Source organism: Peromyscus eremicus, chromosome 2 (assembly GCF_949786415.1).
Source record: "Peromyscus eremicus chromosome 2, PerEre_H2_v1, whole genome shotgun sequence".
Classification (NCBI taxonomy): Eukaryota; Metazoa; Chordata; class Mammalia; order Rodentia; family Cricetidae; genus Peromyscus; species Peromyscus eremicus.
The window spans coordinates 147122452-147150263 of NC_081417.1; the positions used below are offsets into that span (position 1 = coordinate 147122452).

General features: G+C 49.8%; 1 protein-coding gene and 1 non-coding gene across 2 annotated transcripts; both read left to right on the forward strand.

The window, feature by feature from the left end:
* The first annotated feature begins 12050 nt into the window (after positions 1-12050).
* On the forward strand, positions 12051-12153 carry LOC131905371 (U6 spliceosomal RNA). The gene has a single exon (XR_009377902.1). It is a non-coding gene; the product is annotated as a U6 spliceosomal RNA (small nuclear RNA).
* Positions 12154-18678: 6525 nt separating this feature from the next.
* On the forward strand, positions 18679-20222 carry Id3 (inhibitor of DNA binding 3). The gene is made up of 3 exons (XM_059256198.1): positions 18679-19023; positions 19147-19229; positions 19725-20222. Exons 1-2 carry the CDS (start codon positions 18724-18726, stop codon positions 19204-19206), a joined length of 360 nt encoding a protein of 119 aa, XP_059112181.1. The 5' UTR covers positions 18679-18723; the 3' UTR covers positions 19207-19229; positions 19725-20222.
* The last annotated feature ends 7590 nt before the right edge of the window (positions 20223-27812 follow it).

A 27812-nucleotide genomic window follows, 5' to 3' on the forward strand; every position in this document is an offset into this window, starting at 1 on the left:
TCACATTAAAGACCCTTCCTTGTGCATTGTGCAGAACATCCCCATCCTTGATAAACTCCGTAATTGAGACGAAGGGCCTTAATTCTCTTTTCTTTCTGGTTTTTTAAACAGGGTTTCTCTGTGTGGCCCTGGCTGCCCTGGAACTCACTCTGTAGACCAGGCTGACCTGGAATTCAGCAATCCCCCTGTCCCCTGCCTCTGCCTCCCAAGTACTGGGATTAAAGGCGTGCGCCACCACTGTCCAGCTACTTCATTTTATTTTATTTTTTGAATGGCCTTAATTCTATCTGCAAACTAATTTCCACTTGCTATGTAAAGTATACGCATGAGTTTCATGGCAGGGCCTCCATAGGCATTTGTGGAGGCTTACTCTCTAGTCCACCACACTAACCCACAGGGAGGGATGAAGATCATGCCAACCCAGAGAATCCACACTCCTCCTAAAGGGAGCAATGCAGTTCACTTAGTGTGATGTCACTGGGCCCGAAAGCACACTGTGACCAGGTGTGCCAGTATTTCAGGTAAATATAGAAAATCGGATTCTTAGGCGAAACATTCTAATTTTGAAATCACTGTGCAGATAAGAAAAGAAAAGAAAAAACCCACATCAAACCAACTCAGGTGCTATATCTGATCTGCAGCCACTCAGGTGTATTCTAGGGGCCTCTTCTGTCCCATCAGCCTAGGTCGGAAGATAAGAATCACGCAGGACAGGCCCTGGGGATGAGGCACCATTGGGGCCTGGAGGTGGGAGGGGAAACCGAGCAGAAGCACCATGGGTACCTGTGGGGATGCCTCAGGGGAAGGCTCTGAGGGAGAAGGGACCAACCATCTCCCTGAGGGACCAGCCATCACCTGCAGGAAGCAGTGGTGCATCAAAGAGAACAGGAAATCAGGCTGAGGCTGACCTGCAGAGATCCTGCAGAGCACGGTGGCTCTGTGCCTTGTGGCTTCAGAACAAACCAAGCAGGACCCTTCATGACTGTAAGATCCTTTTCTTCGGGAACCTTAGCACCTCTACAGCTGGGCGATGGCAGGCATCGGCAGGAAATAGAAAGTCTTCCCGACCTATTTTTCATTTCTTTGTTATTTGTGTGTGTCCACATTAGCATCTGCATGTGGAGGCAAGAAGCCAGTGTTGGGGTGTCCTTCTTAACTGCTTTCTTTCTTTCTTTCTTCTTTCTTTCTTTTTCTTTTTTTTTTTTTTTTTTTTTTTTTTTTGGTTTTTCAAGACAGGGTTTCTCTATGTAGCTTTGTGCCTTTCCTGGAACTCACTCTGTAGACCAGGCTGGCCTCCGACTCACAGGGATCTGCCTCCCAAGTGCTGGGATTAAAGGCATGTGCTACCACCACCCTGCTCTTTTTAATGTTTTCAAAGAATTGAACCCAACAACATCATTGCTTACTTAAACAGTCATTGAAATCCTTTTATTTATTTAAAAATATTATTTATTTATTTTGAGATGGGGTCTTACTATGTAGCACTGGTTAGCCTGGAACTCACTATGTAGACCAGGCTGGCTTTGAATTCACCAAGATCCACTTAATACTTCCTCCCCAGTGCTGGGCTTAAAGGCATAAATCACTGCTATACCTGAACCCAACATATTTTAAATGCCATGGTTTGCATTAGAAATAAAAACAAGTGCGGGGGGTGGGGGGGGGTGGGGGGGTGGGGTGGTGGCAGTGAGTTCGAGGCCAGCCTCATCTACAAAGTAAGCTCCAGGACTGCCAGGGCTACAAAGAGAAACCTTGTCTCAGAGAGAGAGAGAGAGAGAGAGAGAGAGAGAGAGAGAGAGAGAGAGAGAGAGAACCGAGATTGTTGTCACGATTACTACCATCCTTCCACGAAATGGTATGTGTGATACTGCAGTACAGCTTAGGAGGGAGAAACTGTCAGTCATTTATTCTGGACCAATCACATGTCATCTAAACCCATGGCTGTTCCTTTTGCATCCTCTCTAATGGCCCAGGCTCATGCTTCCCTAGTTCCAGTCTCATGCATTCTGAATGAAACAGAGCTAAGACTCCAGACTCAGCTGGCTCGCCCCTACCACGCTATAAGTCACATACTTAGCCCCTCTGAGCCTCAGTTTCCTCATCTGTTAAATGGGAGGGATAATGGCACCCTACTTCACAGTGCTGTCATGGAGATGAGTGAGTCAATGTGTGTCAAACGCTTGACAGGGCACTGAGATCAGGGCCTGTAAACACTGACTTCATGTGTCAGTCACTCTCTCTTGTCGTGCAGGACAAAAGCCACTGTTCTGGTGGAAGATCCACCTCAACTCCCCTCCCCTACTTCTTTCCCCAAACCTGCCCTTTCAAGCCTGCCAAACAGCTCCTCCCTGACAGAGGCTCAAGACCACTCCCACAGGGGATATAAGCTGCATCCCAGAAAACAGACATGTGGTTCTTCCAGTCTCTCTTCCCAGTCTCTTCTCTGAGGGGCCGAGAATCACCCGGGAATGCTTTACCCATTAAACCCGGGCTTTTCCTATTCAGCCTGATTCGGTTTAAATTGAATTGCTGCATTGGCGGACAGGCCTTCAGGGTGCAAAGACTCATCAGCCACTTCAGAGAGAAAGGGTGGATGTGGGCTCACAGTTCTAGAGGGATGCAATCCATCATGGCAGCGGGACCTCACTCGAAGCAACCGACCTTATCAAATCCACAGTGGAGAAACAGAAAGAGGTGAATGGAGCTAGCACTTAGCAGCTTGGTCCATTTTCTATGTACCAGAGGCTCCCACCCAGGAAATAGTCTGCCCAGTTAAGATGGGTTTTCCCACATCAGTGAAGATTAGTTCTTTCGAGGTAACCCCAGGTGTGCCCAGGTGACTCCAGATCCTGTCAAGTTGATAATGGACACCAATCACCACCCTCTTCTCTATGTTCATTATTTTAGTCATCTGTTTTGTTTGTTCTTGAGACAGGGTCTCACTGGGTAGCTGTAGCCGGCCTGGAACTTACTGTGTAGATCCAGCTGGCTTCTAATTTTGTGCTGATCCCCCTGCTTCTGCCCCTAATATTGAGAGTACAGGAACATGCCACCACACCAGCCTTCTCAAACATCTTTATTTTTGTTTGTGCTTATTTTAGTTTTACAAGTATTTTATTTTTTTAGTTTATTTATTTATTTTATTTTATGTGTATGGGTGTTTTGCCTGCATGTATGTCTGTGCAGCATGTGTGCCATGCCTACAGAATCCAGAAGAGGGCATCAGATCTCCCGGAACTAGAGTTACAGACAGTTGTGAGCTGCCATGTGGGTGCTGGGAATTGAACCAAGGTCCTCTGGAACCACTGAGCCATCTCTCCAGCCCCACAAGTATTTATTTTTGTGTGTATATGCATACTCACATGTGTGTCACAGCATGCATGCACATGGCCATGGCGGTCAGAGGACAGCTTGCAGGTGTCGGAGCTCTTCTTCCGTGTGTAGGAAGTGGACTACTCCAGGGACTGAGCTTGGACTGTCGGCTCAGCAGCACATACTGTTATTTACCAAGCGAGCCATGTGGCCAGCTCTTCCTCTGTACTTTCCTGATGAATGGGGGAATTGTTTAAACTCTGACAATTTAAGCAGGTCATGGTGACACATGCCTGTAATCTCAGCATTCAAAAGACAAAGGCAGGAGGATCCTGAGTTCAGGACCAGCCTGGGCTACATAACTAGACCATGTCTAAAAACAAAACCCCGCCGGGCAGTGGTGGCGCACGCCTTTAATCCCAGCACTCGGGAGGCAAGAGGCAGGCGGATCTCTGTGAGTTCGAGGCCAGCCTGGGCTACAGAGTGAGTTCCAGGAAAAGGCACCAAAACTACACAGAGAAACTCTGTCTCGAAAAACCAAAATAAATAAATAAATAAATAAAATAAAAAATAAAAAAAATATTAAAAAAAAATAAAAATAAAAAACCCCAAACCGGCCGGGCGGTGGTGGCGCACGCCTTTAATCCCAGCACTCGGGAGGCAGAGCCAGGCGGATCTCTGTGAGTTCGAGGCCAGCCTGGACTACCAAGTGAGTTCCAGGAAAGGCGCAAAGCTACACAGAGAAACCCTGTCTCGAAAAACCAAAAAAAAAAAGGAAAAAAAAAAAAAAAAAAAAAAAGGAAAAACAAAAAACCCCAAACCTAACAACTTATAATGTAATTCAGGTGAGCTATGTAACGTGGGAAAATGAAATGAATTTCACTTCTTGCATCAAAATCTTTACTAGCAATCTGAGGGGAGTGTTAATGTTGAGGGTTCTTTGCTTTGTTTTTAGGTTGTCTCATATGTATGGGTATGTTCGTGTGTGTGTGTGTGTGTGTGTGTGTGTGTGTGTGTGCCATGTGTTTGCAGTGCCTAAGGAGGCCAGAAGAGGGCATCAGACCCCCTGGAACTAGAGTTAAGAGACAGTCTGTGAATTGCTACATGGGTGCTGGGAACAGAGCCTGTATCCTCTGAAGATCACCCAGTGCTCTTAACTGCTGAGCCATCTCTCCAGCCCCCAATGTTGATGTTTTATAAGCAGGGAAACAAGGCTTGAAACAGATCAGCAAGTTGCTCATTGACAGTGAGTGTGGAGATGGAGACCACTAGGTTTGCAAGGCATGGTCCTGTGGTCCCAGAACTCAGGAGGATGAGAGAGGGAGGTTATGGTGAGCTCCAGGCAGCCTGGGCTACAAAGGGAACTGGAGTCCAGCCTGGGCTTCATGAGACCTGAGGGGAGTAATGTCAGGAGCAGAAAAGAAGGAAATTCGGGCTTGAATTAGGTTTCCAGGGCTTTCAACTTGAGGGTGTCCTACAGAAGAAGTAGTCACAAGGCAGAGGAGGGATTGTTTGTTGGTTTTGTTAGAGGTCAGACCTCTGCCTTCATGCTCCCAGATCTAGGAGGCTCCAAGGGTAGGGATCAGGTCAAGGCTCTGGCTCAGATTCTAGTCTCCGTTTTGGAGCCAAGTTCCTTCATCCCTTGGGAGAGGAGAGTGCTAGGGAGGGGGAGTACGGAACTGGCTACACATGACCTGACCAGCTGCCACCAAAGTGTTCTTAGGAGGAGGCTTTCCCAGCAACTCAAACTTACCCCAAGACTGCTGCCGCCCGCTCCCAGACCTTCAGTATCTAAGGAACAGTCAGTACAACTTGAAAACCTGGCTAGTACCAGATGTGTGGGTTCTATCCTGAGCACCAAATAAACTGGTTGTGGTAGCAGTCGCTTGGAAACCCAGTACAGGAGGTAGAGGCAGGAGGATCAGGAATTCAAGGTTGTCCTTTGCTACCTAAGGAATTTTGAGGCCAGCCAGGGCTACATGAGACCTTATCTCAAAAAAAAAAAAAAAAAAAAAAAAAAGAAGTAACTAAAAAGTTTAAATGAGCCAAGCATGGTGGTGCAAACCTTTAATCCCAACACTCAGGAGGCAGAGGCAGGTGTATCTCTGTGAGTTCGAGGCCAGCCTGGTCTACAGAGTAAGTTCCAGGACAGCCAGGGCTGTTACACAGTGAAATTCTGTCTTGAAAAACCAATAAATAAATAAAGTTTAAATGTGTAAGTTAAAGGGCCGGGAGGGATAGAGGAACCAGCCCAGGCAGCGCCCAGGAAGTGAGATGTTAGGAGCCCGGCAGTTTGTGACAGGCTCTGTCTCCTTTCTGAACAAACTATGACTAAGGATAATAATGCCATATACGCCAAAAGGTGCTGGGGAAATTCTTCTTTCTTTTTCTCTTCTTTTTTCTGAGTCAAGATCTTGACCAGGTTGGATGTGAACTTGGGGACACAGATGATCCTCCTGCCTCAGTCTCTTTTTGGATGACAGGTCTATATTACTATGAACAGCTTTTTCTTTTCCTAAGACCTTTATTGAGCTGTAATTTACATACCATAAAATTCATCTCCTTTAAGTATACAGTGATTTTTTTTTTGCATATTTACAGAGCTATGTGACCACCACTGCAGCAGTCTGGTAATATTTTCATTATCCCCCACAAACTCGGTTCCCATTAGCAATCACTCCCCTTCCTTTCCCAGCCCCAGACAACACCTAATCTACTTGTCTCTCTAGATTTGCCTTTTATGGAAATTTCACATAAATGGAACCATATATTATGTGGCCCTGTGAGTATTGTTCCTTTTACTTAGCACAATTTTGGAGGTCTGTCCATGATGCTACATGTTTCGGTAGTATTTTTATGGTTGAATAATATTCCATGTGTGACTGTCTCATACTTTGGTGATGTTGTCATCCATTATGAACAGTTGAGTCACTATTGCTTATTGGTGATTATGGAAAACGTGGCTGTGAGCATCTCTTACAAAGTCTTTTCCATTTCTCTTGGGTATCAGATATCTGGGAGGAGATTGCTGGGTCATATATAGTAAACTTGGGTTTAACTTTAAAAAAAAAAACTGTCTATCTTTTCAAAAAGTGTGTGTGTGTGTGTACCCACGTTCAAGTTCAAGCATGCACATACACAAGTTTATATGTACCATATGTGCAGGAACTGGAGCTATAGGTAGTTGTGAGCTTCCTGATATGGCTGCTGGGAACAGAACTCAGTCCTCTGGGGGAGTAGTGAGCTCCCTTAGCCGCTGAGTCATCTCTCTAGCCCCCTGCCATTCTGTTCAGCAATGTATAAGGTTTGTTGAGAAAATTAGTACAAAGAGTTTAGGATGGCATCTGGTTATGGGAGGTCTTAAAAAATAGGCAGCTAGAGCTGGAGAGACGGCTCAGCAGTTAAGGGCACTGGCTGTTCTTCCAGAGGACCTGAGTTCAAGTCCCAGCAACCACAGGGTGGCTCACAGCCACTGTAACTGTAGTCCCATGAGATATGATGCCCTCAAAGGAAACACCCGTATACATAAAGTACATAAATAAAAGTGGGTTTTTTTTTGTTTTTTTTTTTTAAAGGGCGGCTAACATTAATAGGCGTTTCCTTTTTTTCTCTTCTTTCTGCCTCCCCACCCCAGGAAAAAAACAGGAATTCTGAGGCCTAAACTCAGGAATTCCAGCAGGGCCTAGGTGAGCTTCTGCTCCATCCTTAGGAGGGGGTCTCACAGAATTAGACAGAGTACCCAGAATACTACTGCTTTCTTCCCTGAACAAAGCACCTCTCTCCTTCCCTCCCCTCCCCTTCTCCCCTCCCCTCCCCTCCCTTCCCCTTCTCTCCTCTCCTCCCCTCCCCTTCCCTCTCCCATCCCCTTTTCTCCCTTTCTTCTCTTCTCTTTTCCTTCCCTCCCCTCCCCTCCCCTCCTCTCCCCTCCTCTCTTCTCCCCTCCCCTCCTCTCCTGTCTTCTCTCCTCCCCTCCCCTCCTCTCTCCTCCCTCTCCCCTCTTCACCTCTCCTCTACCTCACTCTCTGGGTTTCTTTTTTCCACTGTTGAAGATTGAATCTAAGGTCTTACACACTCTAGGCAAGAACTCAACCACTGAGCTACACCCCAGTCCAACAAAGTGGAGCCCATCCAGACATTCACTCTGACCTGCTGGGACCCCTTCTCTTTATCTGTTTGCACGCCCCTTAGCGGGGATCCCACAGTTCTCCAGATGCCCCACCTCCATCTACTTACCCGATCACGGCTAGTCTGTTCCTCCCCTTGACCTCTGTCCGTGCTCTCCGATGACCTTTCCCTCACAGCATTCTGTGCCCACCTTCCTTCTCTTCTTGTGTCAAAATGCCAGGCAGCCTCAAGGCTCCGTGACTTTTAATGCCCACTTGGACTTTATGTCAGCACTGTCCAATCAGTAGCCATAGTCTTAGGTGGCCATTCAGCCCCTGAAATGTGGTTGACCCAAACTGAGACAGGCTGAACTGTAAAACATTTACCACGTCTTAATGACTTGCTGTGAAAAATAGTGTAAAAAGAATAGATTTTTTAAAATACCAATACGTTTTGGGATAATAAGGTCAGATGATTATATTATTGAAACCAATTCCACTGTCTTTCTGAAATTATTTATTCATTTACCTATTCATTTATTTTTTTGTTTTCTTGAAACAGTCACATGTAACCCAGGCTGACCTTGAACACCAGTAGCCAAGAATGACACTGAATTCCTGATCCTCCTGCCTCTGCATCCCACATGCTGGGATTATAGGCATGTGCCACCATACTAAGCTATCCTTTTTTTTTTTTTTAATTTATTTTTATTTCATATGTATTGATGTTTTGCCTTCATGTATGCCTGTGTCAGGGTGTTGGATCCTGGAGTTACAGACAGTTGTGAGCTGCCACGTGGGTGTTGGGAATTGAACCCAGGTCCTCTGGAAAAACAGTCAGTGCTCTTAACTACTGAGCCATCTTTCCAGGTCCCCTTCCTTTTTAAAAGACAACCAAAATTCCTTTTTAATCTTCGATTTGCTGAGAATGGAACACAGGACTCTGTGTACAAGTACTCTGCCCTGAGGGACACCTCCCTCAGCCCTCCCAGTTGTTTTCTATGTAGCTAGTAAACAATGTGTAGCGTTATTTATGTGGCTCATATTTCTTGCTCATATGTGAACAGAAATGTTTACTGTGCCGTCATGGAGGTCAGAGGACAACTTTTGGGAATCAGTTCTCTTTTTTCCACCATGTGGGTCCTGAAAATGGAATTCACCCACTCGGCTATCTCACCAGCCCTATTTCTTACATTTTGGTGTCTGTTGTCTTACACGCTTGGATCTGATTACAAGGCTCATACACTCCTGTGGGGGGGATGTTGTGACTATCTTTTCTTTACAAAGAAGTAAATCCAAGGGAGAGAGTGACCTGCCCAAGGTCATAGCTGGCCACTCACAGATTCCAGTTTCCAACCAAAATTATCTGACCCAAAGTCTATCTTCTGCGGGACCTTGCTGCCCAGGTTACTGTTCAGGGTGTCTAGAGCCGGGGTGTACTTGATTAGACCGGCTAAGAGTGATAATGAACCATTCTAATCAGAACCCAGACTGAATGCTTGTCTTTCATAAAGACAAAATGAGGAAACAGATTAACATAAGCAACACATTGCTATCTATTGACTCTTGGGATATGTGGGTGAAATAAAGGTTGAGGACCACTGGTCTGATCCAGCTTCTCATTTTACAAGTGTGGAAACTGAGGCTCAGGGAGGAGGGTGGATTTGCCAAGGGCTCCTCTGTGCTGGCAATCTTGGAGTTGTGTTTGCAGGAATCCAGGGGTGAGATTCCTTGGGGACTTCGGTCTTGACTAGGAAGGGTTCTTTCCACCTGGAAGCCCTTGTCTTGAGCTAGTCCCCTTGCTGCCTCAAGATTGTCCAAAAGACTAGATCGAGGAGGGAGACAACCCACTTCCCACCAGAGTCCGAGGACCACTATCCAGTCCTGAGCCAGGAATTCCTTTCAGAGACTTAAACCGAGGCGAAAATAATTGTGACCCTTTGGCAGTCTCCAAGGGCCCTCTGCTACATTTCTCTCCCGACTTAGCTGACTCAGTCTCCCTAAGTGTCCTTCCCGAGGCAGGCCTAGATCTCCCTGCTCTGCCCTCATCTGCTCTCACACGTGGTGGGGAGGTGTTGAAACCACCTACCTCCCCTGTGCCCTCTTCCCAGCCCTGTCCCAAAACGGGGACAGAGGCAATGCTGAACCCATCAAACCCCCCGATCCCAGGAAGCCACAGGCAGAGGCTGAGAAGGCGCCACTGAAAGAGAGGCGCGGAAACAAAGGCCCAGAAAGAATGCCCTGGACAAAGAGGGCGACTCGGAAAAAGGCCTCGGGAGGGAGAGGAAGGGGCCAGAAATGAGGGGAAGAGATGGGGGCACCAGAAGAGAGAGAGCGAAGAGGGGGAAGATGGAGAAGTTAGAGTTTGAGAAAAGGGGCGGAGGATGGAGACAGCGCTGGCAGGAGACTGGGGCGCGCGGGTCCGGGCGGGCGCGGGTCCCGGGTCCCCGGGGGCGGACCCTGCTGGCGGCGCCTGGCCCCGCTGCGGCCGTCGGAGCAGCCGCATTCCTCCGGGTTTCCCACACATTCGCCATCAAAGCGTCCCCAAAGCCCCAGCTTTTCCCGCGCCCCTCCCCCGCCACTGGCTGGAGAAGCTATTTTTCACCCCGTCCTGGTCTTTAATCTGTTGTGGGAAAAGAAAGCGGCTTTTGTTGAACGAGGGGGCTGCGCGGGGGGCGGGGAGGAGGCGCGGGCGATTGTGTGTCCCGCAGCTGCGCGCCAACGCTGGGGTGGGGGCTGCCGGGGTGCAGGCCGAGCTGAGGCTGCCCGGGAAGGTGGGCCAGGGCGGTAGGGACAGCCTGATCGCGGGGCGCAGGCCAAGCTGGGGCTTCCCATGAAGGTGGGTTGGAGGTATAGGGTGTAGGGACAGGCAGGGTGCGGGGTGCGGGCAGGGAGGGTGGCAATGGAGAGGAAATAGAAGAAAAAAGCCACCAGAGTCCTCTCCACATGGTTCTCTTGGCCAGGAGATTGCAGGAAGAAGGACTCATACTGGGCTGAGCACATAGAAGTTTGCCCAGGCTGGGGCTGCAGCCTTGCGAAGGACTGAGCGAGATGAATGTTTGGTTTTTATGGGCTGGGGATAGAGCCCAGGGTTTCTTGTATGCTAGACAAGCACTCTACCAATGAGCTACATCCTCAGCCAGACAGCTTGCATTTAAATCCGGCTGTATGCAATCCTCACCTGGGGCCCAGACACACAACGAACACCCAGGAGGTCTCTCTCACTCCTGAGAGTGGAACAACACACGCTCACATTCAAAGACACACGCGCTGCCTGACCCCGGAGTTCTGTGGGCTTCAAAGGTGTTTCCTCCGATTTCCATGCCCAGAGCCTAAGTTTGCAACTCTCACTTTCGTGGCTCCCAACAGCTAGCTGTGTGACCTTGGTTAGATGACCTCACCTCTTCGAGCCTCAGTCACTGTGAGGATTTAGGGTGATGATACATGTAAAATGCCTGCTCGGTTAGGTTTGGTGGGACACAGCCTATAATCAGAGCATGTGGAAGGCTGGGGAGGGCAGGAGGATGGAGAATTTAAGGCCAGCCTGGGCTACATAGCAAGACACTGTCCCATAAAACATAAAGAAACAAATGAAATGTCAAACTTGTGGTGGACACTCACTCGGCAAACGCTATCGCTTCTACACAGTGGGCTTGGTGACTCACCATTTCATACTCGTGTGGAGCAGTGTGGCCTGCAGGAGGCTCTCTATGAGCTACAGTCCAGCCTCTGCCTTCTGGCATCCCAGCCTTTCCAGCTCTCTGCAGGGCTGTGGCCCAGTTAGGGGTGGGAGATCCCTTTCCTCTCTGGCAGGGTCAACCCTGTGGCCAGGCCCATCCCTCCCTCCCCTCCCATCGCCTTCCCCTGGCTGCTTTTGAACTGCTGCTGGGCCCCAGGCCAAAGCAGGACAATGTCTAGGCAGGGTGGACACTGTTCTTCAAGGTCTTTTTTGTCTTCATCTTTCCTTGCATGGACTCTGGACCTCACCATCCTTCCGGACCCTTTCCTGAAGCCCAAAACTCAACTATCTGCTGGAGAGAGAGAGAGAATCACACCCTGGGAGTCACAGGACCAAAGGACAACCTGAACTTGAACTTTCACATTTTCATGTTGTCTGCAGTGCTGGACATCAACCCCTAGGGCTGCTTCACCTCTGCCCCACACCCCCACCTCCCAGGCTCAGCGTTTCTAGTTTAAATCCTGCGGACCAGGGCCTGGTGGTATATACTTATGCTCTCAGCACTCAGGAGGCAGAGGCAGGGGGATCTTCACAAGTCAGAGGTTAGGCTGGTCTGCCTGTGAGTTCCAGGCCAGCCAGGGGTACAAAGACCTGACTCAAAAGAAAACACCAAAGCCGGGCAGTGGTGGTGCACACTTTTTATCTCAGCACTGGAGAGGCAGAATCAGGAGGATCTCTGTGAGTTCGAAGCCAGCCTGGTCTACAGAGTGAGTGAGTTCTAAGACAGCCGGAACTGTTTCACAGAGAAAATCTGTCTCAAAAAAGCAATAAATAAATAAATAAAAATGAAAACAAATATAAATCTTATCTTTAAGCGGTAATATCTCAAAATTGTTAATGATTACTGGGGTAGAACTGAACTTAGTTGTGGTTTTTTTGTTTTTAAATGTATGTGTGTGCTCACTTCAGCAGCACATATACTAAAGTTGGAATAATACAAAGAAGATTAGCATGGCCTCTGAGCAAGACCTGAAGATTAGTGAAGCATGCTGTATTAAAAATTCTTGCTGCAGCTGGGCGGTGGTGGTGCATGCCTTTAATCCCAGCACTTGGGAGGCAGAGGCAGTCAGATCTCTGAGTTCAAGGCCAGCCTGGTCTGCGCAGTGAGTTCCAGGACAGCCAGGGCTATACAAAGAAACCTTGTCTCAAAAAAAAAAAAAAAAAAAATGGGGGGGGTCTGGTGGTGGTAGCACATACTTGCCTTTAATCCCAGCACTTGGGAGGCAGAGGCAGGCAGATGTCTGAGTTCAAGGCCAGTCTGTTCTACAGATAAGAGTTCTAGGAGAGCCAGGGCTACAGAGAGAAACCTTGTCTCAAAAAACAAACAAAACTTCTTTTTATTATTAAAGTGTGGGGGTATATACATTGTGGTTAAGGTTCTGCATGCCACAGCCCCAGTATGGAGGTCAGAGGACAACTCTGTGGATCTGATTCTCTCAGTCCACCTTTGCACGGACTCTAGATTGAACTCAGGCATCAGGTTTGCTCAGCAGATGCCTCTATCCATTGAGGCATTGCACTACACTAACTAGTGAAGATCCTCCTGCTTCTGCTTCCTGAGTGCTGAAATTATAAGTATATACCACCAGGCTCTGGCCTGCAGGATTTAGTTATCTGTACCAGTACTTACAAGGGACACAGATGAATTCAAGGTCTTCTTGGGCTACATAGTTAGACTCTGTCTCCAAAAAACCCTACAGCTTCCCCTCAATGAAGTGTCTCAGTAGAATATCTCACACAGGGTAGGTGCTCAGAAAATACCTCCCCTCTGGCTTACTCCATGCCCGGGGGCAGAGCCAGCCTTGGGACATCCCATGGTCAATGATCATTGGGTGAAATAAGGGGTTAGTTAGCTTCAGGATGGTGTGGCTGGACTAAGTGTGGCTGAAAGATGGAGAAGAAGGCAGTGAGCTCCGAAGCTGACCCCTAAATTTAGCAGTAGTCACTGTGTGACTTCAGAGGAAGTGTCACACTGCAAGGACAGCTGAAACGGTGATAGGGTGTGCTTACCATTGAAAGACTCTTAAGTTCTATCCCTGGCATTGAAACGAATACACCTTACTATTTGTCACCCTACCCAATGGGTCCAATTTACTTTTCTCTGTCTGGTGGAACACAACCTTCTCAGGGGCCGGTGACATGGCTCATAGAGTAAAGTCACTTGTCAAAAAGTCTGAGGACCTGAGTTTGATCTGCTGGAGTCACACCGTGGAGGGAGAGAAGCAACCTTTATAAACTGTCCTCTGGCCACCACACATTCACCACGACGTGCACACACACAAATATATGGATAAATGTAATAACTATAATTCCCGAGAGGTCCTTTGGAAGGGTAGAAGCTTCGGAGACAGGATGAAAATCTTGAGTTTACCACGGAATGGCTATGTGACCTGGTAGAAAGTACATTCACCTCTCTGAGCCTCTTTCTACATATCCACAAAATGGGTCAGTGAAGCCAGGCATGGGGGAGCATATTTGTCCCAGTCCTCAGAAGGCTGAGGTGAGAGAATTTTAAGCTTGAGGACAGACAGCTCAGGCTACATGGTGAGACTATCTCAGAACAAAAAGTCAATGAGAAAATGCAGGGTCAGGGTTGGGGCTGAGAGTAGACTGTTCACCTAGCACTAACGAGGCCCCAGGTTCCATCCCCAGCACTGTAAAAACCAAACCAACAAAGGGTAGGTAAACAGTTCTTGGCAAACAGGACTCAACAAACTATGATGAAGGTGACAGTGACAGCTGAGTGTTTCCGAAGTGTAGGAGAGTCCATTTCAAAATCCCCTAAAATCTCTGCCTTTTTAAGGACTTAGTCCCCATGTCCCTATACTGCCTTTCTTAGTATTGCCCACATTTCTGGGAACTGCCCCTAGGGGAAGCACTAACTTGGAGGGACACCTTGGATCCCCAGCAACACATCATATCACATAAAAGTAACCACTTCCCATCCTCTGTCCCCTATGGCCCTCCTAGCTGTCAGGTGGGTAAATACTATTTTCTCCCCAATTGTATAGAGGTGGTAAGGGAGGAGCAAAGGTGGACAGCCTAGGCAGTACTAGAATATGCCTTCCTTGTAGCCTCTGGATCTGGGGTTGTACTTTGGGGTTCAGATTTGCTGAGGGGAGCAGAGATAGGCTCTCAGTGTATGGCTGGAAAGCACTCAGCACATCTTTATGGCTACTTTCTGAACAAATAGGTAGACACCAGAAAATGCATGGGCTGGCAAGATGGTTCCGTGGATAAAGGTGCTTGTCCTGCAAGCCTGAATGACGGTCTGAGTTTGGTCCCTGAACCCACAGTAGAAGGAAAGAACTGGATTCCCAAAAGTTGTACTCTGACTTCCTCGAATATGTTGTGGCATGCAGACATCGTGGCCCATGACGGTACTTACATATACATACATCACGTACACAAGAAAATTTTAAATACAACTTCTGGGAACCTTACACTGACATAGAGTACTTAACGTTTATGAGAACTAGGGCCAGAGCGGTCGGGGAGCAGAAGGGTTGGATCTTGGCCACAGGTCAGTCACGGACATTCGCCATAACCTTGGACAAGGTTCCCTGGATCCCCGTGTCTACACACGGAGAAAAGACAGCTAGCTAGCTTGACAGAAGCTCAGTTTGTGCAAGACATCTGCAATCCTCATCATCATGACATTGACTTTGAAATTCACAGCCGAGAGACCCCACTGCCACCACGTCTTAAATTTCTAAAGACGAAACAGTAATAGCTTACAGTTCTGCCAGCTCCTCAAAAAAAAAAAAAATCAGAGAGCACAACATTGATTTTTTTTTTCTTTTTATAATTTTGGCAGAGGAAGATGCAGTTCCTGGAAATGCTTACAAAATGATTCCTGACACTAGGAGGAGAGAGTTAAGAGGGGGAAAGGAAGAAGAAAATTTATCTACATACAGATAGAAAGGAGGAAGGTGGAAAGAAAAGGGGTAAACAAAAGAACTAAAAGAGAAAGGGGGACTTTAAAGGGCCCCCATTCAGGGGACGTTATCAAGGTCTCAGAATCTGCGATTTACAAGCCGCTCGCCGGCTAGGGTGGCGCAGGCCCCGCCCCTATCTCGGGTGTCGGGCGTTGATTGGTGGGAGAGGCAGTCGCCGGCCGGTGACTGCCGGAGGAAAGGTTGCCTGGGACACGCATCCCTGTGTGAACGCATGACGTCCCACCCTGGCGCCAGGCTGTCTGGGGCTGAGTCTTAGATCAACACAGCTGTGGGACCCGGACCCACAGCTGGGCAAAGGAGCGGATTCCTCAACAAAAAATAGGATTGTGGGAAAAGTTCTGAAACAAAAACAGCGCAGACAAAAGCCTTAATGACATCCTTTCATAAAAATAAAAAATGCAAGAGGGGGGAAAAAGCTGGTAAAAGGAGCAGAACTGGGAACAGAAAGTTCAGAGGCGTTTGGAGTAAGAGGCTGAGGCCCCGCCACCGCTAAACAAGTTGCAGAAGGCCGGGGCGAGCCGGCCAGTCTGCTGTGCAGGGAAGAGAGGAGTCTTTGGGGTTTAAACTCTATTCAGTGTTCCCAACCCAATCGAAAACCACTCCTTTCAGACTTAGATTCTTAAGTCAGAAAAGATCCTTAAAGGTCAACCCCCCTTCTCTTCCCCTCCCCCAAAGTAAGGTCCGGGAAGAAAGGATTTGTGTCCAAAGGTAAATGCTTGGCATGAAAAGGACAGAATGCGGCTAGATAACCCCACTGCACCCTTCTGCCCTATCCCACACAGCCTATGGCCATTTCAGCCTGGGAGCATCAGGAGGAAATAATAAATGCTTTGAAGGTACTTTGCGAACCATAAACCCAGCAAACCCGCTATCCAAGCCTGAGGCAACAGAGGTAGAACTGGAGAGGAGAGAGCAGACACTGGGTGGGCTAAGTTGAAGCCCACACGCTTGGCCTCATGAAGAACTAACACTGTTGGAGAGAGCATGCCGGATGCGTCTTAGATAAACGGTGTTTCACAGTCTTTTTTATTTTGAGACAAGGTCTCACTGTTTAGTTCCTGGCTGTCCTAAAACACCACATAGACCAGGCTGGCCTTGAACTCAGAAATCTGCCTGCTTCTGCCTCCTGAGTGCTGAGATTAAAGGCTTTTTTTTTTTTTTAATAAACGAGGTCAGAGCTGGGTGTAATGGCATACCCCTTTAATCCCAGCACTAGGGATGCAAAGAATCTCTGCATTTGAGACCAGCCTGATCTACAGAGCGAGTTTCAGGACAACCGAGGCTACGCAGAGAACTGTCTTAAAAAAAGGGGGGGGGGGAGGGATAAACAAACACACACACAAACAAACAAGATCAGTTTCATGAACTCCACTTAACAGGCAGGAAAATTGAGGCACAGAGAATAATTTGGTCTAAGTTCACACTGTAAAAGCGTTTGAACATAGGTCTGCCAGGTACTGAAGGCCATGATTTTTCCAGAAGCTCTTGGCTTGACTATTTTGAACAAACATACAGAAGTCTTCACGACAGCTAAAGAAAGGGTCCTCTGTTTAGTTATTCGGGAGTCTTCACGCGACGGAGATTTCCCTTCCCGTGACCAAATAGCTGCCATTTGACTTTTTCGGCATATAGAGACTGATTTGTGTTTTCACAGGTTAGATTCCCTTCTTCTGAGACTGAAAGAACTGTCCTTGAGAACGTTAATATTCTCAGGAGAAAACTTTCAGAGGCTTTTATTGGGACCCAGGGCCGGGTAGCGTGACGGAAGAGGCTTTACCTGTGATGTGATACTGGACATGTTTTCTATGCCCTCTCTCAGCCTTTTGGCCCATCCCACACACCCTGTCCAACTGTCACCCAAGCATAGAGTTCTCAAGTCAGAAAGTATTTATAACAATCCTTAAGTGCCATCTCTCTTTTTTTTTTTTTTTTCTCTCTCACAAGACAATCAAAGCCAGGGTATCTGGGTTTGCTCAAGATTCTATGTTGATGACCAATGGCTAGCAGAGATGGCTGATTGAACCCAGGGTCCTGGCTTCCTAGTGTCCTTCCCACTATTGGAACTGTCCCAGCTCAGAGGTCCCATTGTCTTGTTGATCAGTGCCACACACTAGTGAACACTTAATTGTTTCCTGTGTTAATCTCGTCCCTGGACACTGTGAGATTCTTGAGAGCAGGAACCTGTTTCATGTGAAGCAACTCTGTAAATATTCAGTAGTCTGATTAAGAAAGCAATCATGGACGGGAGAGCCTCACCTGGTCTTTTCCAAGATGGAAACCAGAATTTGGAACTACAGGGTTTTCAGAGCCTGGGAAGTGGAGAGAACACAGGCCAGGAATCCGGAGTGCACTGTCCTTTTGCAATATGGGAGTGTAGTATGTCCTTTTGCCTGCCTGCTGGCCCTTCCTGGTCTCTCAGGCGGTGATGGAGCTACTTCAGCAGGACTAGAAATAATCATGTCCAGGTGGCTGCCCTTCCACCGCAGAAGGGGACAGACAACGGAGCGATGAAATTGCTATTGTTTTCTGCACAGAATGTGGAAAGTGGGGAGGGAGGGAGGCTGTGCAAAATGAGGAAGCAAGAGTTAGAAGAGATTTGCTGACCCACTGGTGTATGTGTGTGTGGAGGGGAGCTTCTAAAGGGTTTATATACAAATCATTGCTTCTAGTCCTCCATAGCTGAAACCTTGTCCAAAATTATAATCAAATTCACTCCCAAAGCACAACTGGGCGTATATTTAGTTCTTCAAGGGGTCCGTGGGACAACGGCCCGTGCTTTTCTTTCTCCATGGAAAAGGCTTGGGTTTAGGCTGCTTTTCTCTCTCTCTTTTACCCCCCCTTTCCCCTGTTGCTCAAATAAATAGTGTTCTTTGCTCAAACCCCCCTCCCCTCCTCCTTCTGCAATCTCAGCGCCTAGCCCAAATCTGTTTTCTTCATTGTAACCTCAGCTTCACCGCAATTAATTTTTTTCCCCTCTGGTCACAAGATAATTCCCGACGCCAGTGAGTCTGGAGGTCAGACGAGCAGCAAATTGGGGAACAAGGCGGCACTAATTCCTTACAAGTTTCCCTTGAAAATTCGAGAGAGAGAGGAGAGAGAGAGGAGGGGGGGAGAGGGGAGAGAGAGAGAGAGAGAGAGAGAGAGAGAGAGAGAGAGAGAGAGAGAGAGTCCTTCAGGGATTTATGATGACCTCGGAGCTGTGGGTTCGAACCAGTGTTGGGCAGAGGGCAGGGGAGCTCAAAGATCTCGTACGCCGCCAGAAAAGGCAAATTCTTAAAGTTAATGGTTTTAAGTGATTTTTCAAATCTCTACTGGCTGAAAAGCCCCGCCTCTCCTCAGTATCAGCGCTTCCTCATTCTTCGCATCCGCGGCTCAGCGGTCCTCGGCGTCAGACCAGCCCGAGGAAGCCTGTTAGCAATTTAAACCCACTGTGAACGCCCAGGGCCGGGGAGGCGGTGCCCAGGGCGGGCGGGGGTGGAGCCTGGGCAGGCTATTTTGAATAAGGGGGTGTGTCCTAGCGCTGACTCTATAAGAGTCCGCTGCAGCAGGCGTGCGAGGACTGTTTGCTGCTTTAGTGATCTGTTGCTCACCTCCAGCTTCACTCTCCAACATGAAGGCGCTGAGCCCGGTCCGCGGCTGCTACGAGGCGGTGTGCTGTCTGTCGGAACGGAGCCTGGCCATCGCGCGGGGCCGCGGCAAGAGCCCGGCGGCCGAGGAGCCCCTTAGCCTCCTGGACGACATGAACCACTGCTACTCGCGCCTGCGGGAACTGGTGCCGGGAGTCCCGCGAGGCACTCAGCTTAGCCAGGTGGAAATCCTGCAGCGTGTCATAGACTACATCCTCGACCTGCAGGTGGTCCTGGCAGAGCCGGCGCCTGGACCCCCGGACGGTCCGCATCTCCCGATCCAGGTGCGCGAGGGATCCAGGCGGGGGCTGAACAGAGCTGATCGTGCGGGCTGGGGGATGCTGCAGGTCTCTCCCACCGAGTCCCCGAATGCCTTGGCTAACTCGTCTCTTATCCTCCTTTGACAGACATCTGAGCTCACTCCGGAACTTGTGATCTCCAACGACAAGAGGAGCCTTTGCCACTGACCCGGCGGTCCTGTCACCTCCCGGTAAGTTTTCTTCTGATCCGGACGAGAGGGAGAGGGAGGCTTGCTTGGAAATCCCGCGCTTGACAGAACATTGCAAGGCTTAGGGTTTCCTCGGTTTAGGGAAATCCAAACCAGAGAGAGGCAAGAGGCTTATCCGTGGTCACTTAAAGGACAGTACCAATGTCAATATCACGTGCATTCCTAAAGCACGCTGCCTCTGCTCACCCCGAGTGGCCAAAGCCCTGGGCAAGTGGGCGCGCGGATCCCACCAAATAGTCTTTCAGTAAAGGGGAGCCCCCTTTCCACTAGTGTCATTTCCAAGCGGGAGGGGGAGTGGTGGCTCCGCCTGTGGTCCTTTGGCGCCAACTGGCTGGAGGCTGTGTGGGGCGCAGAGTTATCAGCTGGAAGTAGAGACCGAGTTTCCTCCCTGGCGCCGGCCAGTCTGCGGCGGCCTCCGCCTGGGCGCGCTCGGCGGAAACTGGCGGCTCCCTCACTCTTCTCTTCTCCCCCGCCCAGAATGCAGGTGCTGGCGCCCGTTCCGCTTGGGACCCTGGGACTCTGGGACCCTCGCTCCGGCCGGAAGCCCGAGGGCATGGATGAGCCTCGATCTCGCCCAGCCTTCTTCACTTCCCCTAAACCCCTGTCTCGAGGCTGGACCGGGAGCCCGAGAGCGAAGGACTGAACTTGGGTGGCCTGAAGAGCTAGCTAGCGCTGGTCAGCAGCTGGGCAGCGTCACCCTGTCCCCACCCTGACTCCTAAGTCTTAAAAGACTGGCTTTTCCGAGAATGGGGGTGTTGAGAAGGGGGGCGAGTGGCCGCCCTGCGACTGCCGAGGCAGCTTAAGAGCCGGTTTTCTGACCTTGGAGAACGGCTCTGCTGCCCTGATTATGAACTCTATAATAGAGTATATAGCTTTTGTATTTTTCTTACAGGAAGGTGACTTTCTGTAATCATGTGATGTGTATTAAACTTTTTATAAAAGTTAACATTTTGCATAATAAACCATTTTTGAACACTTTTGTGTATGACATCATGCGCCCGTCTCCCCATTTCTTAAGTCTTATGTGGCTGTCTTTAGGAAACATCCTAGGATCTTGGGAGGAACAAACTTAGGATCGAGAAAGTTTCCAGCTGAAGCTGAGAGGTAGAGTGGATCTTTGGGAATCCCCAAATCCATGAGGGTTGAGAGCAAGGATCTGCAACCCTACCCTATCAATCACAGAAGGCAAGTTGGAGGCTGAGTTTCTTTCAGTCTCTTGAAACTTGGCAGTGGCTATTCAATGCTACAAACTATTAGTGATACCTTCCTGGCCTCTAGCAGGGGAGGTAGTAAGAGTGAGCCCATTTCAGGGATGAATAAACTGACTGCCAGGCCTGGTCTCGTTTCCCTCATGCTTTCTGGTCTGGCTTCCTCCCAGACTTAATAAACTTGAAGAAAGAAACCTCAGGGTTGCTGGGCATAGTGATGCACACCTCTAATTCAACCACTTGAGAAGCTGAGGCAGGCATTTCTGAGTTGGGAGCCGGCCTACGTAGGTAGTAAGTTCCAGGAAAGCCAGAGCTACATAGTAAGACTCTGTATTGGAAACTTAAATCTAAAACCAGGGCCTTTCCTCAATCTGCAGCCACTCAGGAATGCAGCCTAGCTGTAAAGCAATGCTGTAGGTTCCCTTAATGCTCAGTAAGCTTTAACCTTGACTCGGGAGTTGGACAAGAGTGACTAGTATTTTGGTGGGTGCGATTGATTAGGACCTTAGACTGGGGTCAGGCCTGGGAGTAGAGCGAAAGGCAAGACATCAACTCATGTCCCGTCTATCTACCCCCAACATGGTGCCTCCCCAGGTGGGATACAGCCGGCTCCTGGCCTCACTGAATTCCTGTTTATATGATCGCATCTGTGTGCTGGGCCTTGGCATGTGTTTCTTCTAATTCATAACAGGTCATGGCATTACCCTTGGTGCTTTGACCCTAGTAAGCTTTTTGGGGTGAACCAGGGTCAAGGAGGGGGGGTGCAACCTCTGTCTTTGCCAATCATCCTACAGCCTGATGAATAGTTTTTAACCTCTTCTGGGTCCTGGTTTCCTCTGATGAGCTGATGGAAGATAGGCACATCCTTTAGAAAGCACACATACATTTTTGCAGAGTAATAGCAGACCTCCACCCTTCTGGAGGTCCTCAGTTCCCACATGAGAAACCCTTGCCCCAAATAAACCTAAGACTCTGGTACATCCACCTTTAATCCTGTGCTAGGCTGTGCTGTGTTCTCTGGATATGGCCCATCGAGGATGAAAATCTGAATTTGCTGAATACTGCAGGCTACAGACTGTGCCTCCTGTGAGCCTCAGTTTCCACATTGTACCAGGCAACGGTTCTGAGGGGCCTTTACTCTCTAGCACAGTAGTTTGCCTTCTGTTCCCTTAGAAGTTAAGACCAGGGGAAGTGCAGGCTCATGTGACCTGGAGCAAGCCACTTACTTCTCTCTGAGCCCAGCTGCCTCCTAGGATGGAAGATAATGATGGGAAAGTTCTTTGAAATGCATCACACACCTACGAGGCATTATTAAGCTAATTCCAAGGAAATTGCTTGTCAAGACTCCCAGGGCTGAGCAGTTCAGGTGGCCAGGACAAAAGCTGGGACCATCCCGCCAATCCATTAGTCATTAGAGAGTGAAAGCAATTTAGCCCTAGGTCAGAAGCCTCTGAGATAGTTCTCTGTTGTAATCGTTAAGGGGAGTGCCTACCAGGTGCGCTGAGTCCATTTCATCTTAATCTCTTTTCTAATCAGCAAGGTGGTATCTTGAATAGGTTTATCAAGGTCACAGCATGGAAGTGGGAGATGGTATTTAAGAAGGCCAGCTTCCTCTAGCTTCAAAGCCCATGTTCTCATTTCTATTTCAGACAGCTTCTCCCCTGCCACTCCGTGAGTGGGGCACAAATTAGGAGCCCAGTAAGAAGAGCTTGTTGGAAAAGCAACAGACAAACAAAACATGAAGGTTACCCCTAGTTCTGTATGAAATGGGATGATGGTACCTCCCTGGAAGTTTTATGGTTCAGATAAAAGACCACACATAAACCATCACCCTGGCTCCTTGAGCTATATACAGTTGAGGGTCTTGAGCCGATCTCGAATGTCTCAGCTCTGAAGCACCGACATTTGGGCTGAATGTATATAAATATATATTCGAAATACTCAATTAGCTCGTGGCCACACAGTTCCTTAAGTGACAAAGCAGGGATTCAAACTCATGTCCGTGACACTTGGTGGCCTTCCAAGAACAACCACTCTAGCACACAGCGTGGGACACTCTTCAATTTTAAGACTTCCGAATCGTTACAGCTGTCCCTGGCCGCCATTCTCCCCCAGGTCCCCAGGCTGCACCCTTAAAACTTCTATCCCCCGCATTCCCGCAAAACTGCCCCTACCCCATGGCCGGCCTCCAGGCAAGAAGCGGCTCGCCGGCGCCTGGGCAGGGCAAGAGTCTCGGCCCACGTGGCCCAGGGCCCGGGAGGGCGGGGCTCCAGGCCCCGCCCCCAGCTCGGCCCCACCCCCGGCCGGGCGCCCGCGCTCTCCCGCCCCCCGCGGGCCCTGGGGGCCGCTCGCAGGTGTTCGCTGGCGCCCGGATGTCTGAGCTCTGGCTCCACTCTGGCTCCGGCTCCCTCCGCAGCCTGCGGGCGGGGCTCGCAGCCCATCCGGAGCCTCGCGGCGCCCCCGCCGCTCCTGCCAGCAGCGCGGCCTGCAGCTCCCAACCTCCCGGCCTGGGTGAGCCCCCCCCCCTGCCCGGCCGAGTCGCTGACCCCACTGCTCTCGCGCTGCCCCCATCGGCGCTCGGGCCGCTGCAGCCTGGCCGCGCCCCCACCCCGCTTCCTGACTCGGCCCGGCGGCCGCCTGCATCGCACCCTGCTCCTTCCTTCCTTCATTCTTTCAGGCAACGCGCATTCCTCGGGCGCCTGCGACATGCCCTGCACAAGGCCTCGCCGACCTTCCGAGAGTGGCCTCGAGTCACTAGGCTTCCCTGCCCTCCCTCCCCACCCCGCCCGAAGCAGGCGGTGACGCCCTGCTTCACTCCAGAGTTCTCTGATTATTCTCCCTCCAGTTAGGGTTCAGACCCAGGCAAGGCTATAACATAATTACACCAGCGACGTGTAATTATGATGGGGTCGATCTGCAAGCCCACTGATGGGTCAGAGAGTGGCTTGAACTGGGGTTCGAAGTAGCTTTGATAACAGATTGTGGCCTGGCCTCATGGGCTAGGTGTGGGGTCAGGATCAGGGAACTTGGAGACCAAGACTGGGGGGTTGTCTTTGACAAGCTACATAAGGAGGGGCCCGCTCTCTGTAAGCTCCTCCCCCAGCTCACACTTGCATCCCTCCCGGGTGGAGGGCTCACAATCACCTTAGCCTTCCTGCTGCAGACACCCACTCTCCTCACCATCACTGCTCTTCTGAGCCAGATGTCATAGGCATCAGCCTCATTGGGCCTGAAGCCCTATTGTGAATAGAAAGCCGTGTTGGCCAGGGGAGGGAGGGGGAGCACCCAAGAACCGAGTGCGTTTAGCAGCAAGCGGTTGTTCCTCACAGCACTTTCCCATTTGTTCACAAACCCAGAGCCTGTCAGGAGTGGGAGGACCCTCAGAACTCACACATGTGGCCTGTCCAGAGACATCCACCAAGTTAGCTGTTAAGACAAGCCTTGTAAGTGGGATGTGGTGGCATATGCTTGCACTCAGGAGGTTGAGGCAGGAGGATCCTGAGTTTGAGGCCAGCCCAGGATACATAGCAAGAACCAGTCTTAAAAACAGATAAGGGGCTGAAGAGGTGGCTGAGAGGTTACGAGCTCCTATTGGCTCTTCCAGAGGACCAGAGTTTGGTTCCCAGCACCCACTCCAGATCCAGGGCATCCAGTGCCCTCTTCTGGCCTCCATGGGCATGGGCACACACGTGGCACACACACACACACACACACTAATAAAAATAATGAAAATAAATCTCTAAAAGAAATGAATGGGCCAGGTGGTGGTGGCAAATGTCTGTAATCCCAGCATTCAGGAGGCAGAGGCAGGGGCATCTCTGTGAGTTTGAGACCAGCCTGGTCTAAAGAGCAAGTTCTAGGACTACACAGAGAAACCCTGTTTCCAAAAAAATGAAACTAGATAAGTAATGGAGTAATCCCTGTACTTGGAAGGTAGAAGCAGAAAGATCAAGAAGTCGAAGGCCATGTTCTACTACACTGAGAATTCGAGGCCAGGGTCAGCAGGTGAACAGAGCTAGCTGCCAGGCTTAATGACCTGAGTTCAATCCCCAGAACCTACATAGTGGAGAGAACGGACTTCCACAGTTGCCCTCTGACCTTACATGCACGATGCAGCATGCACACACCCCACCCCCATACACACACATACACATAATAAACTTTACAAAGTCGGAGGCCAATCCGAGCAACATAAGACTCCATCTCAAAAATTTAGACAAGAACAGTGGATAAACAAACAGAAAAACTGAAATATCTCAACATAAAAGACTAAGTTTGAGCCTAAACCTCCTGGATTCCCATCTAGTTCTGTCTTCACCCACTGAGCTCTCCCTGAGCCAGCAGGGGTTATTATTCCTGCTTTGGGGATGGGGTGGGCTGGAGTCTGGCCAATCCATGGACCTCACCCACGGCTCTTGCAGAGAGACTGCCAAGGGCTGCTGCACAGCCCTACCCAGAGACTCTGGAAAAGGGCAATGGGATGGCACCTCCCAGAAGCCTTGTCTCTTGTCCCTGCCCAGCCCCTTCTCTGCCACCCTTGCCAGGAACAAATGGAGGAAGGGTGACCCACATGAGCGAAAGCTGGGAGGGAGAGAAGGCTATGAGAATGGCCGGGCAGCTTAGCTGGCTTCTTACAGACACATATGGAACTCATTACACTACATCAAGGTGGTCGCTGGCCAGCTGGCAGTGGATGGGTTTGGGGCTAAAAGTGTGTGTTCTGTGGCAGGAGGTACTTAAGGCCCAGCTGACTCCCCGGGATAAGTCTCCCACTCCACGACCCTGGTTCCTCTTAAGCCTTGTTTAGTTTTCAGCCTGTGCCCTTCCTAGCATCCAAACAAACAGTTTCAAGATACAGGCCCCTGTACCCTCTACTGAGCCCCTGTATGTTATTCGGGATTCTTGGGGGCCACCAATACAGATGACCGCGTTCTCCCCAACTTGCCCCCCATCCTCATGGGGCCAGAGGTCCTGTAGGTCTGCCAGTGGGTCCAGATGTGTGACAAGCTGCACTATTCATGATCCCCTGGTATTCTCCCAAGACTTATCCTGGTGGGGGGTCCTGCAACCTGTCAATCACCTCTTCCCCTGCAGATCCATCTGCCTGGACAAGGGCAGCAAGATCTGTTTCAGAAGAGGCTGTTAGGAGTGCCCAGCACCTACCTACACAGTGGTCCAGTCTGGAAAGATGGGGTGTCCTCTATCTCAGTCCTGGGACCCTAAGCTGTTAGGGGTCCTGACAAAAGTTAACTTGGAGTGACCAGTGGGTTTGCCGTCTGCCCTGCTTTGGAACCTCTGCACAGCTTGGGGACACAGCTGAGCACTAGCCTGTGAGGCTCTGAACGCCATTCCCAGCAACTTCAAGCAAAAAGAAAAGAATTTTTTGCTTAAGACTTTGGAGACTAGGAAGGTAGCTCAGTTAGGAAAGAGCCTGCCGTACAAGCCTGAGGACCTGAGAAGAGCAGGAGCACATGTCTGTAATCCCAGTTCTGGGGGTCGGGGGACACAGGAGGATCCCCGGGTATTACCGGCAAGTCATTCTAGCAGAATCCATGAGCTGCAGGTTCAGTGAGAAACCCTGTCTCAAAATATAAGGAGAACAATCATAGAAGACACCCGCCATCAACCTCCAGCTTCTTGGAATACATGCACACCTGTGTACACACACATACAGACACAAACCCCTCAAACTTGAACAACTCTCACAGCGCCTACCAAGCGTCCCAGCCACAGCAGTCTCCGGGAGCTGTGAGTCTGGGAAGCAGATACAGCTGGCTGGATTCTAGCTTTGTCATTTATCAGCTATGCCACCACAGGTAAGCCATTTATCCTCTGGGAGCCTCGCTGGATTGATGCGATGATTGTATTTGATGACACGTGTAAAGCTCCTGGCACTCGGTCAGTCCCGGGTGACCCCCACCAGGAAGGGAGTCTGCTGGGTGTAGTGTCACATTCCTTACCCGGGCTCCTTCCCAGCTCCTAGGCATTGCAGTTGGCAGCACACAGCACCTCAGGACCACCTACCTGGTGTTTGTAGTCTTCCCAGCCCGCAGCCCATCCAGGAGAACATTCTGGCACTTAAGGAACGAACAGTGCGGGGAAGCCACAGGCTGGACTCCACTCCTGAGCTCTGCTACCTTGGAAAATAACTTAACCTCTCTGTGTCCAAGGTTCCTCTCTCCCATCCTGCAAGAAACTGAGTCCCCGGGTAGAGAAGACCTAGCAATAAAAAGTCAGACTCTAGGGGTCAGGCAGAGGTAGGGTGCCTGGTCTAGGTGAGCTGTTCACGGTGGACAGACATTATCCATCTAACGAAAGGGAGGCCAGGAGAGGACACTTGTCCCCGCTCCCTGCCTTGCCCCCCCCTCCTGTCCTTCCTACCTGCCCCTTTTTTTCTTCTAGGCTGCTCTCCAACTTTCTATATAGCCAAAAGTGACCTTGAACTTTTCATTTTGTTTTGTTTTTGTTTTCTGAGACAGGGTTTCTCTGTGTAATAGTCCTGGCTGTCCTGGAACTCACTCTGTAGCCCAGGCTGACCTCAGACTCACAGAGATCTGCCTGCCTCTGTCTCCCTAGTACTGGGATTAAGGGCATGCACCACTACCTCCCGGTGACCTTGAACTTTTTTGAAAAGATATTTATTTTTACTTCACATGTATGACTGTTTTGCCACATGTAAGTCTGTGCAACACATGCATGCAGTGTTGAGGAGGCCAGAAGAGGGCGTCGGATCTCCTAGAACTGGAGTTACACATGGTTTTAAGCTGTCACATGCTAGAAATCGAACCTGAGTGCTCTGGAGGAGCAGCCAGTGCTCTTAAGGGCTGAACCATCTTTCTAGCCTGACCTTTAGCTTCTGACCCTCCTGCCTGTACCTCTTAAGTGCTGGAATCACAGCCGTGTACCGCCACACCCAGCTTTAATTCCATTATTTATCATCATCATCATCAGTCAGAGTTTTGTGTGTGTTTGGGCACATGTAGGCCACAGCCTGTGCATGACCATCAGAGGACAACTGCAGAAGTCCGTTCTCTTCCACTGAGTGAGTCCCAGGGATGGACTAAGGACTTGGTCTTGGTGGCAGGCACCTCTACCTGGTGAGCCAACATCTTACCGGCCAGTGCTTGGTATACAGAGTTGGGTTTTGCTAGGCAAGCACGCTACCAGCTGAGTTCCATCCCTGTCTGCTTCAGATGACCACCCTCACACATGACTCTGGTGCAGCTTCTGTTTGAACAGTGTTGGCTAATCCAGATACTCTCATATTTGCGTATTAGATGCCTAGTGAGGTGTAGGCTTTCCCACGTACTGGCTGTGTGGATTTGGACAGAGGACTTCACTGTTTCTGTCCCCAGCA